At 34.7% G+C, this 12,491-nt stretch overlaps 1 protein-coding gene, 1 non-coding gene and 1 pseudogene across 2 annotated transcripts; 2 read left to right on the top strand and 1 right to left on the bottom strand.

Annotated features, from left to right (window-relative positions):
• Positions 1-546: 546 nt before the first annotated feature.
• Positions 547-1,241, bottom strand: LOC135625936 (LYR motif-containing protein At3g19508-like). The gene is made up of 2 exons (XM_065131088.1): positions 920-1,241; positions 547-848 (listed from the first exon to the last, which is right to left on the bottom strand). Exons 1-2 carry the CDS (start codon positions 1,106-1,108, stop codon positions 795-797), a joined length of 243 nt encoding a protein of 80 aa, XP_064987160.1. The 5' UTR covers positions 1,109-1,241; the 3' UTR covers positions 547-794.
• Positions 1,242-1,362: 121 nt separating this feature from the next.
• On the top strand, positions 1,363-4,657 carry LOC104000212 (UDP-N-acetylmuramoyl-L-alanyl-D-glutamate--2,6-diaminopimelate ligase MurE homolog, chloroplastic-like; annotated as a pseudogene).
• Positions 4,658-5,568: 911 nt separating this feature from the next.
• Positions 5,569-5,650, top strand: TRNAS-AGA (transfer RNA serine (anticodon AGA)). Its single transcript has one exon. It is a non-coding gene; the product is annotated as a tRNA-Ser (tRNA).
• The last annotated feature ends 6,841 nt before the right edge of the window (positions 5,651-12,491 follow it).

Genomic DNA, 12,491 nt, shown 5'->3' with positions numbered 1-12,491 from the left:
AAAGAGTAAATTATTAAAATGATTAAAAATTAGAAAAACATTTGTAGTTTCCTATGATGGTTATTATCACAATCTATTTTTTAATTACTCTTGATAATTTTTATAAAACATTAATATATCATGATTATTTCTATTTCAAACATGATAGGATAATATTATGATACCATATTTTATCGTAACACCAATAACAATCCACCTTTTAATCAAAATAAATTAGACATGACATATTTACTTTGCATATTGATTGAGCATAATAACATAGGAATGTATTTGATGCATGAAAAAAAATTGAAGTATTACCTCAATGAAGTAATTTACTCCAGAAAAATCAACAATCTAATTAATGCTTTTATGTTAGTAATTCCTTGTTCATCATGGATGTCATAGAGTATCAACTTTATGACCTCATAATGCTTTGTTAATTTGAAAATTATTTTTTTAGCCAATACAATGAAATACGAAGATTCATAGTCCAACTTGCAAATTAGAGCCCCAAGCATTGTAGCTCAGGAGAGAACAAGTTTCCTCGGTCTCAAAACATGCCACTAGCTTGAAAACATCACACATTATTATCTCTATATGAAAAATACAAGATATGAATGAAAAGTTTTACGCTACCAAAGCCTTGATGGTGACAAGTTTCTCTTCTTGAACAACTACTAAAATACTACGATTGCCATGCACATGTTTGCACCAATTAAAAGCATCAAAAGTTATTAAGTCGTTCAGTACTATTACCCTCTTGGGAATAACAGCAAACACTTGGGGAGCAACTGTCTGTCTCTTTGCCTGCCTCAGCCGCAGCAAATCTCCTTCAGCTTGTCAGCGACCGACTGATCCACGGAGTACTGAAACAAGAAGCGAAAAGGTTAGGCGAGGAAGAAAAGAGGAACCGAAGTGAGATGAGAGGAAAGAGGACCTTGTTGAGGACCCAGGTGGTGTGGGTGTAGGCTCGCTGCAGGAGCTCGTCGAGCGAGGCGGAGTCATCCAGCTCGCGGTAGTTGACGAAGTTCTCCCGCGCGTACTTGGCGTAGTACGGCCTGGTCTCCCGCGGGAGCCGCCGCACCAGCCTCAGCACCTCCATGTACGCCCTCAGCGCCCGCTCCATCGCCCGCCGACTGCAGCGGTAATCTCGAAGGATTCTGGTTCCAGAGGACCCATTCTAATGTGATGCTCTCTGCTCCATCACGGCAACCAACCCAACACGCAGATGAGACGCGTCAGTGGCCGGATTTGGGGCCAAAAGGCCCACATTGAGAAAAGGTAAAGATAAGACAAATAAAAGGTAAGAATGCTATTTTATTTACCAATTAAGTAATTACTCCTATATTTCTGACACGTGTCAAACCTATAATCCCATGTCGCGTTGTCATGACTGCCGTGTCGTGAATAGTACATTCAGACTTGTCATATCTTTTCTGACACGTGTCATTACTATATGATACCATGGTACGTTGCCGACATTCTCGTGGCGTGAATAGTACATTCAAACTCCTCATTTATTTGAATCAGTGGGATTACCGCTACAATGTATAATGCATATGCGGCCTTCTCGTGCGTCTTCCTGATCTTACTTGACCCGTTAGCATACATAACCTGTGGAGCCCACGTGTTGGTGATGCTCATTTCGGTAGCGGGCTCCACAAGTGGGGTTTGTGCGAGAGGCGCGTACAGACTCTTGGTATGACCGCACATCTCCTGCAGCCCTCGACCATATCTCCCGCCCCATTTCCACCTCGCCCTTCCGCCGCAGCACGGTGTCGCCTGAACTCGCCCCCAAGGAGAACCTCCCAATGACCTCACCCTCTCTCTGCTCTTCGCCATTCTCTTTCTCCTCCTCTTCCCCTCTCCTCCCTCTCCCATGCTTTCTTTTCTCCCCTTCTCTTCTCTCCCTCCGCCGAGCCGTCGCACCCCACTCCGCCCTGAACATTGGCTCCAAGCTTAGTTATATGTCGCCCAAAAAAGACCGCGCTTTGGCCGCAGACGACTCCTCCCGCAGCGTCTCGAAGGTGGCTCCGCTCAGGTGCAAAGTCTCTTTCGGGCGTCGCGACATTAGCTCGGAGGAAGGATCCCGTGAAGAAAGTCCGACCGGATTGCAGGAAAAGGAGACACCTTTGGGGAAATCGACCTATTGTGATCGCACAATGCAGTCATCCTTTGGCCCTCCTCTTGATTCCTTCGGGAATTATGATGCAGGGGTGTCAGAAACCAAGTTCCAGATGACTCTCGCCGAGCTCCTCGAGAAGACCGGAGTCACCCCCACGTCGATTTACGGGGACCTGGACGCCTTGATCACTGGAGTTCAGGACGACTCTAGGGAGGTCTGCCAGGGGGATCTCTTCATCTCCCGTGTCGGGTCGAAGACGGATGGCCACTTGTATCTTACCGAGGCTTGTAACCGAGGAGCTGTAGCAGTGGTGATTGACAGAGAGACTGATAAAGATCAAATCTTGGGCTACGGCTGCAAGGCTGCTGTCGTAGTGAATTCCACCAATTCCGTGCTCCCTGTTCTTGCTGCAACATTCTTTGGGCATCCGTCGAGGAGTCTCTTCGTAGTCGGTGTCACGGGAACGAACGGTAAGACGACGACAACCAATTTAGTCAGGTCTATATTCGAGGAAATGGGGTACAGAACCGGGCTGTTCGGCACCGTCTGCTTCATAGTTAACGGAGATGAGAAGTTGGAAGCTTACAGAACAAGGCACTCGTGATGGAGGCTGCTTCTCAGGGGCTGGAGGAAGGGAGGTGCGATGAGCTAGACTTCAACGTAGCAGTCTTCGCGAACCTCACGAGGGACCATCTCGACTTCCATGGGACCATGGAGGCGTACAAGAAGAGCAAAGGCAAGCTCTTTGCGAAGATGGTCGACCCCAACAGGCACAGGAAGGTTGTGAACATCGATGACCCAAATGCTCCATACTTCATCGATCAAGGGAATGCAGACGTTCCACTCGTTACATTTGGAATGCAGAACAAGAACGCCGACGTCTACCCTCTAAAGTCCGAGCTTTCATTGTTCAAGACAAAGGTTTGGGTGAGCACGCCAAAGGGGGCACTGGAGATCAACTCAGGGATGCTTGGCAGGTATAACATCTACAACATCCTCGCAGCCGTTGCTGTTGGGATTGCCGTCGGCCTGAAGCTGGAGGACATCGTGAGTGGAATCGAGGCGGTGAAAGGGGTTGCCGGCAGGTTTGAGTTAATTGACGAGGGGCAGCCTTTCGCCGTGATTGTAGACTATGCACACACACCCGATGCTCTGTGTAGACTTGTGGATGCTGTCCGAGAACTCGAACCACGAAGAGTTATCACTGGTATACCAATTCATGCTTTACTTTCAGTACATTCTGCAGATTATCATACTGAATGAAAATTTCAACTTACCTAATTCAGTGCTCGGTAATTGATCGCCGAAAACTTAATTGCTTGGTTTAGATTCTAATATTTTCTTCCCCATATGTGCTAAAGAGAGGTCTCAATTGCATAGCATTTTTGCTAGGTCCTAAACAATACCAATGTACAAGTATATTATTATATGTATCAGTGAGATAAGATGGTAATGTAGAGCTTTACATGACTTTTATCTCAATCAGCTGACTTCCAATTTTATGATAATTCCATCAAATGCTGTCTGTGCACTTTCAGAAAAAACTGCTCAAAACTCTCACGTAGCATTTGAGCATACGAAGATTGGCACCAAAGTTCTTCTATAGTTGCAACATCTCAAGTTCAGCACTTTTGTGTGTCTTTTTTATGTTGGGAATCCGAAACACGAGTCATTAGTGCATTTTCACAAGAAGGAAGTTAAAGATCAGAAAAGTGGCTAACCATAGTTTTAACCTAGCAATACTAGTAGTTGTAGGGTGATTTGATGCATGCTAGTAGCTAATGTTTCGCTTCTAGTCTTTGGATGTGGCGGAGAAAGAGATCGGGGGACGAGGCCGCTGATGACAAAAATTGCAGCTGATAAAAGTGATGTGGTTATTCTGACATCAGACAATCCAAGGAATGAAGATCCATGTATGTATTCTGTATCTTATATACCAATTTGGTTTGTCATATATTTCTGAAAGCAATGCAATCTGTTGGCCGTATGCCTATTTTGTTATTCAGATATTATTACTTCTAAAACATGCTTCGATGACATTGTTAGCGACAATCTTGGATGACATGCTAGCTGGTGTTGGATACACAATGCAAGAGTCCTCACCACATGGCGGAAACAAAATCTATCCAAAGCTTCCAAATGGTTGTACACTCTTAGTAAATGAGGACAGAAGAGTAGCTCTGCAAGCTGCCATTGCCATGGGAAAGGAAGGAGATATCATTGTAACTCTCTTGTTATGACCCTTGGTCACAGTATTCTCAAACCTTTCTCTCTCTTGTTAGACAGAGGATATGTGTAACTCAATTGCAGCTTTTAGTACTTTGGACTGAAGACTCTGATGTGATGCTGCAGGTTGTTGCTGGCAAAGGCCATGAGACATATCAAATTGAAGGTGATACAAAGAAGCTATTTGATGACAGAGTTGAATGCCGAGAAGTGCTACGAGCTGAATCAAACAGGAAAAGAGACCGGTGAACTTTCATGGGATAAGCATAAGATAAAGTTGGATCGGATGACCCAGAAAGATTTCAAGGGTGATTGCTTGAATTTTTCTTGCATTGCAAACTTATTGGATTCAAATTTTCGTCTCTTTTATTTTAATATAATTCTTAAAAATTTATTTCGATATCAAAGCGTATAGTGGTAGAAATCTTGAAAAAGAAAAAAAAACCTAATATTGATGATAAGTAAAATAATAAATTAGAAGAATATGATATGTTATGCACTTAAATTCTGATTTTTTTTAATTAGTAATTAAACAATTTTTATTTATTGAATAATAGCGAGTCAAGCCCACATATATAGTTAATTAATCAAATTTAAGAAGGGTTAGATAACAAATGGACTAATTAAATATTACCTCTTATAGTTAGTTATCTTTAATATCTTACTTTTAAATATTTAAATATTTAAATATTTAAAAAACTATATATTATTTATAATCATTTTTGTTGTAGCAATAAAAGGCACCATAACTCCATTAAAAAAAATACTATAATGTTGGACTGATTTAACTCAAACTATATTCTGATAAAAAATTATTTTTTTATGAGCATTTCTGATTTTTTACGAAGAAAAAAAATCAACGAATTATTCATCTAAACTCATTCTCAATTTACATCCATGAGGAGTAAGAAAAAAAGGTGACACGATTACACATTCTCTATCAATAAACAACCTCGTAGTGCATTCATGAGATGCTCCTTTGAAGCTTCTATCAAGTTTCGTGGAAGCTCCAAAAGGTTCCTTTGAAGGCTAAAAAGACAAATGCTTCGTCTTGACTTCATAATAAGAAGATATGTTCATCACCAACCCATACTTTATTCATTCATTCAGATTCCTTTGTATGGGAGCAATACTTTTACGGTGTTCCTGGAAATCAATTAATCGCTCAGAGTGGTCGTGAGGGAAGAAGATTCCCATGACGGAAATAAAATTATGGGTGATTCATCGACAGCGATGTGGTCGTGCCGGAGTGGTTATCGGGCATGACTAGAAATCATTTGGGCTCTGCCCGCGCAGGTTCGAATCCTGCCGACCACGTTTTTTAATATCATAGCCAACTCGAGTTTGGAATAATACGTGCTGTTTGAAGCCACGACGTGATTTGGTATCAGTATGCATGATTATTGAATCCGGTTTTTATTACTTGATATTATATTGCATAATTTCTAAAAATTATCTAGAAAAAAACACTAAGTATTTGTTATTACTAAGTAAATTATTTTTTTTAATATATTTTTTAGACCACCTTATTTTTTAATATTTTTACTTTTATTATCAAGACCATGAGTTTTCTTAATAAATATAAATATCAATTAAATATAAGTATAAAATTTATAAAAAAATTAAAAAAAGAAAAATAAAACATAGAGGATAGAATATATATATATATACCTTGTCCTTGTGCAATCAAGATATGATCGGAAAGGAGACAAGAGAAAGGTGATAATGATTGTGATCGCAATAAAGTTGAGTCTCATATTTCACCCTAACTTTTATGCTTGATTAAGAGGACATTTCCAAGTTTTTCTTAGTTGTTCCCTTGAATCATGATACATATTAAAGCTTCTTTCTTTCGGTAGTTATTTGGTCATATCCTTGGGTTTAATTAGTAGTTCTCGAATTGGATTTGCGGTTCTTGGAGGTGTGATGCAGGTCTCTTGATTACTTTTGCTTTTGCTTTTGTTTTTGTTTAGGTTTCATAGGTTTGGACATTTTGATCTATTTGCTCGAAGACTTTCTTGGTTGAGGATTCCTTGTGGATTAATTCTTTTCTTTAGGTGGTTCTTTGGTATATTTGGGATTCATGTTCATAAACCTCATCGGAGCATGATTCTTGGAGGTGAGGTGGCATGTTTCTTGATTGCTTTTATTTTCATTTTAGAGAGTTTTAATTTTTTGATCTGTTTGGTTGAATGCTTTGGTGGTGTGTTCTTTGTGCTGAGATTTCATGCACTTTTGGTTCTTTTTTGAGGTTTAATTTGTAAACTTCAAATGAGACTATAGTAGTTATGATTCTTGCAAACGAGATTATCGATTCTTAATCACCTTCAAAATAAAAAAAAAATATTAAAAAAATATTAATAATAACTTTGATTAAAAAAATATATTAAAAAATAAAAATTAAATAAAGATGAATACTTTAGTCAGATCAAAAGATTTAAAAGAAATTTCCTAAGATGGATTTTAAAGATGTGATCAATGATAGAGATTTTAAAAGAAAGAAGAATTAATTTTTTACTTAGAAGAAGATAAAAAAATAATAATAAAATTTATTACTAAATGAAAGTATTACTTTGAGAATTTCATTCTCGAGCTAAGATAAGAAGAAAATACTATTTAATATGAAGGAGATATCTACCTCTTACATTGTCTAAAGGTAAATCATAAAAATTATATAACACAAACCTAAAAGACATTAAACATATAAATAAGATACATCATCAATTATGACATATTTTCTCAACAATATTATGAGTAATATTGAAGATGTCAAAATTATATAAAAGTAAGATTTAGATTGCGATGTTATTGATGTTTATTGGAGTAGATACTTTTAAAGATTAAATTATTTTATTTTTATGAGAAGCATAAAAGTATTTTTACCTCCTTGTGAAAAAGAAAAAAGATTTTAGCTTTCAAATCTCTCATCTATTCTTATATATCTAAAGATCTAAATAAAAAAATAAAAGCAAATAAAACTTACCTTAAAAGTTATCAAAAAAATCACATTCCGATAAGATTAACAAATAAAACCATAAAAGTTATAAAAAAAAACTAACCAAATAAAAGAATCCCTACCTAAAGAACCGTGAATCGAGGAAACCATCAAAGCCTTCGAGCAAACAAATATAAATATCTGAACCTAAAAAACATAAATGAAAATGAAAACAAAAGCAACCAAGAAACACACGTATCATCTTCAAAGAACCACACAACCAATTCGAAAACTATAAATTAAACCCTAGTATCTAACTAGATAATCATTAAAAGAAATTCCAATAGATATAAGAGCTCACGGGAACAATCAAGAAAAGCTTGGGAATGACAAGGGAGTGGATGAGATCAAACATATTATGATGAGGAGGGATATAAGAGTTTCACAGGAATTCGAGGCACAAACATATTAGTCTTTAAGTACTTGTCTGGATTACCTAACTTGATAGAGTTATCAATTAAAGAAGATGACATTCTCATTGGATAGTATAGATGGACCTCACGATCATTAGGCACAAAGGACACTAGCAAATAGAGATGCAACTTTCTATGCTAAACAACTTTGCAATGTCAAAGATCATTGTATTCTAATTTACGCTAATAACTTATATATCATAATAGATAAATAAAATAATTTTGGGTGCTCTAATAAATCTATCTTTTCAAAATTTTGAAATGCAACTTCTTTTTTCTTGAGATTTTAATATTACATAAATATTCTTTCATATTCTCCTTTTAATGTTCATCTGGTGCCAATCATGATACTACTATTGGCTAGGTGAATTAAAAGAAACATAGCAATTAAAAATGGATAAAATATCCTAAATATTCAATCATTACTAAATATTAAAAATATCTTTACAAAAGATATTAGTATCAACTTGAGTTTCATCATCACTATACAAATTTTAAGAGATATATATGTGTGTGTGTTAGACTATAATGATAGAGATAAATATAAACAAAATTATTGTCTACACTCAAATTATCTTTCATGAGATATATGCAAGTGGGAAAGATAAAAAGTATTATTTACAACATATAATATAACATACTAAATAATAAACATGGTTATACAACTATGACACACACACACACACACACACACACACACACACACACACACACACATATATATATATATATTACAATTGATCAAATATAAATCACTGTAAAAGAATCTTGATGTAAATGTTGCAAGTAAATCATATTTATAGTCCAGTATGTTACAAGTTACAATTAAAGGTATAAATATCAAAACTGATATCTAAACTGATTTTTATCTCTCTTTTTGCTTTCCTTTTGTGAGACATTGATAAGAGAAAAAATAATAATTATAACATAGTGGACATTAAAATGAAAAAGATAGCTATTAATGAACACAAGCCTTGATCAATAGATCATTCACATTCTCTATTTCTTTCTTTCCTTTTTTTTTCATGGAAAGTCTGGTATTGAACTTAAACCTCATGTTTTAATTTTCTAGTACTAAATATATGAATATGAGATTCGAGTTCGATCCCAAAGCTTCCATAATATATATATATATATATATATATATATATATATATATATATATATATATATATATATATATATCTCTCCGAAGCCCTATCTATCTATCATACTCATAAATAGAGAGAGAGAGAGAGAGAAATTATTATAATGGGGTAGGATAAAAGTTGGCCTTGTATTTATAGAGTAATTAGATGCATTTACATGTGTAAGAGAGTATATTTTTATTGGATATCTAAAAATACAAATTACGGTAGAAAACTTTCTATGATATTCATGATATAATTTTCTTCCAAATAAAAATTTAGGATTCACCAAAAGAGATCTTTAGATCTATTGCATAAAAAAATAATTTTAAAAGATATACTATTTAAGTTACGATTCACAAAACCAAAGTTACCATAGATGGATCAAACTATTTCTCTATAATGTCATATACAATATATTGCCTTCCATGTGGGATCTATTGGGGTGCTATATATTTCATAAGAATTATAAAAAATAATAAGTGAATTCGACAACAAAAATAATTATATTTCTATTCTTGGATGTGCATCACTTGGGTCTTTTTAAGTCTTTTTCCTTGACATGGGTAATTTTTCCTTCAAGTTCTCAACTTTTTAAAAAAAAAATATTATAACAAACAATAATCAAGTTGAACATATTGGCTAATCTAAAATTATATGAGAGTGTTTGAATAAACTATGTAAATGTAACACATGGTTGCACAAATAAAATATAAGTAATTTATAATTTATCAATTAGATATTTGGTTGTAAATAAATTCTCAATTCGAAAGTTGAAAGTAAATATTATTAATAAGAATTAGGGTTTAGTGTTGTGCAAGCAAAACATGCCAATGTATCATTTAACCATCAAACTCATCTCTAGTTTAAATATATTCTCAATGTCATTAATACTACTAAGTTTTATTGCACCAAACACATGATCTCATTTTTTATTCATTATAGCTAATTTCTATTATAGTAAACACTCGAGTACATTATATGTCCCTTAGTTTATTCTGTTAGGGGTTCTAATATTAGTTAATCCGTGATTGTTACCTAGGATCCAAGTCACCCTATATCTATTTATCTATATAAATTTTCTTCTTATTTATTATGATAAGAAAGACAATCACAAACTTCTTTCTCATCAGAAAATTAACCCCAAGCTTCGTTCCTATCTTTTAAGGTGAAAAAATATATTATAAATAGTGGAGAGGATTCTCTTTTAGAATGACTCGAACCCATATTTAGGGACTTCCATTTACTAATTTGAGAATTAAACGAATCGAGTCGAAAAACATCTATTGATCTTGGTCTTCGTGTAAGTAACACCTTCGGAGTAATAATATTTTCACATCAAAAATACTTTGGACAATTCTAGATGGATCTCGATCACATCAGGCTGATCAAGACATCAACGATATTTTTCTCAAACATCTTTTATGCCCGATTTATGATATGTAATAAACAAAAAATTTTAGATTAAATATACTCAAGTAATGCTAAAAATCTAAGAGATGAGAGTGAAGAACGATAACATTGACATTGGTTTTCCACAAAAGGAATCTACTAAGTGAGACTGATAAATTAGCTTATAATAATATTCACTAAATATTTTGAGTAAAGAAAAACTAAGGAATGATTTCTTGTGTCCAAATTTAAATTTAATATGCAATGACACTATATATATATATATATATATATATATATATATTGTAGTCTTTGTGAGTGCAACGTGATCTTAAGTAACTCTTAAACTGATTTGCATTGTTGGGGAGAGTCTTCTCTTGCATTAGGTATGAGAGGATGAGAAGATATGAAGTGACACGTTTAAATCTACCGTAACATTCTTTTATTTATTTATTTATTTTGAAGTTCTAAATTTCATATAATGTCCTTTCAAAGTTTGAAAAACACATTTATATTATTATGAAATATCAAAATTTATATCTTTACATGTCATTATTATTATGAAATATCAAAATCTCATTTTTGATATTTGTACAGTAGAATGTTTAATTTTTCATATATTACTTTAAAAAAATGATCGATCCAACTTTACTGACATATTGTTTTGATCCTAATTGTTAGTCAAAATTGAAAGAAAAAAAAAAGATTTATCTATAATGTACTATCCAATCTAACAAAAGATCGGATAATATATATCGATTTATTGATATATCCCACATATCATATATCAATATATCGATATAATTTGATATATATCATATGAATGTCCGATCCATATGTTGGTACGAAATGATGAGATAAATCATAAAAAAAATAATTAGAAAATTAAATGCAACTATTACGATCCTTCATTAGGCGTGCTGCATTCGTCGTCGTTGTCACGCAAGCTGCTGGTGGACAGCTTGCACAGGGGCCCGCCAACTTCGTGCATTTGAGTTCAAGGAGGAGAGTTCAGGCATAGAACCATTTGAAGCTGCAGAGGGTCGTCTTCTTCCTTGATCCTAAGATTTCAAGTGTTGATGCAAACAGCAGATCGCGTCTGATGCAGTGGTGCCATTCTGATGTCTGCCAACTACTGCCACTACATGAGTTTTGTTGTATTTTGATGGCCAGAAGGGTCAACACTTACCTGGACTAACAGTGATCAAAACCTTGATATTGGGTGATAGCATTCAATTCTAGAAACATAAATGTCAGCTCATCAGGACCAACTATGAACTCACTCGGGGCCACACCCGTAAACGAGCTGCAGAAAGTTGGTCGGCCTACAAAACATTAAGCTGATCAGTAAAATCCAAATCTTGACATGAACTTGATTTCAACATGCAAAATGGTAAACCAAAGAGAAGACTGTGGAAGTCCCTGCAATGCCCTGAGCCGCACTGAGCATGGATCCCCATGAGAATTCTGAACTGTTGCAAGAATTGCCCCAAGTCATGCACGCAGCCACCATGGTCCCACACCATTCAACACCGCCATACATCTTACCCCGGAAATGCTCAAGTGCAAGTTGCAGTATACATCATCTCAAAATTTAGCATCACATGACTTGTGGAGTGCCACAATTCAAGTGACATTTAATTTATGGTACCCCAAGGAGATCAGCTATCAAATATGCATAAGTTTTTAGGTTTTAAAGGAACGCATGTATAGAATTTAAATCTAGAGTGCTTGTTTCTGTGATTTTTTTTTTCTTTAAATTATTCTCATGTATGGGGATTTGCGGTAAGATCATCGTATTCTTCTGGATCTAAAAAGCAAAAGAGAAGATAACAAAAGGGACGATAACAAAAACTCCAACACAAAGACACTAACCTATGAAAATTATGATAAAAGATATTATATATATATTTAATATTTTTTATTGAAAATATTAAATTTATACCTATAATATTTTTTATATAATAATTTTCATAGATTAGTGAATTTGTGTTGGTGTTTTTTTATCCTATCTCCTATATTCTATTCCTTATTTTCTAATCGAGAATATAACAATTAAGTTTCCATACTCAAGAGAACAACCTCAAGAAAAAGGATTACAACTTCAGTCCGTTAAAAGTCTCTATTAATTGAGAGTTTTACTTGCTGCTAACTAATGAAACCTTCCTTTTTCTCCTTTTCTTTTTTGTGTAATTGAGAGAACTACAATTCGACTTGAGCCTCATGTCTTA

Source organism: Musa acuminata, chromosome BXJ2-10 (genome assembly GCF_036884655.1).
Source record: "Musa acuminata AAA Group cultivar baxijiao chromosome BXJ2-10, Cavendish_Baxijiao_AAA, whole genome shotgun sequence".
In the NCBI taxonomy this organism is placed as follows: domain Eukaryota; kingdom Viridiplantae; phylum Streptophyta; class Magnoliopsida; order Zingiberales; family Musaceae; genus Musa; species Musa acuminata.
The sequence above is the reverse complement of the archived record's forward strand: the minus strand, read 5'-3'. Positions and strand labels throughout refer to the sequence as shown.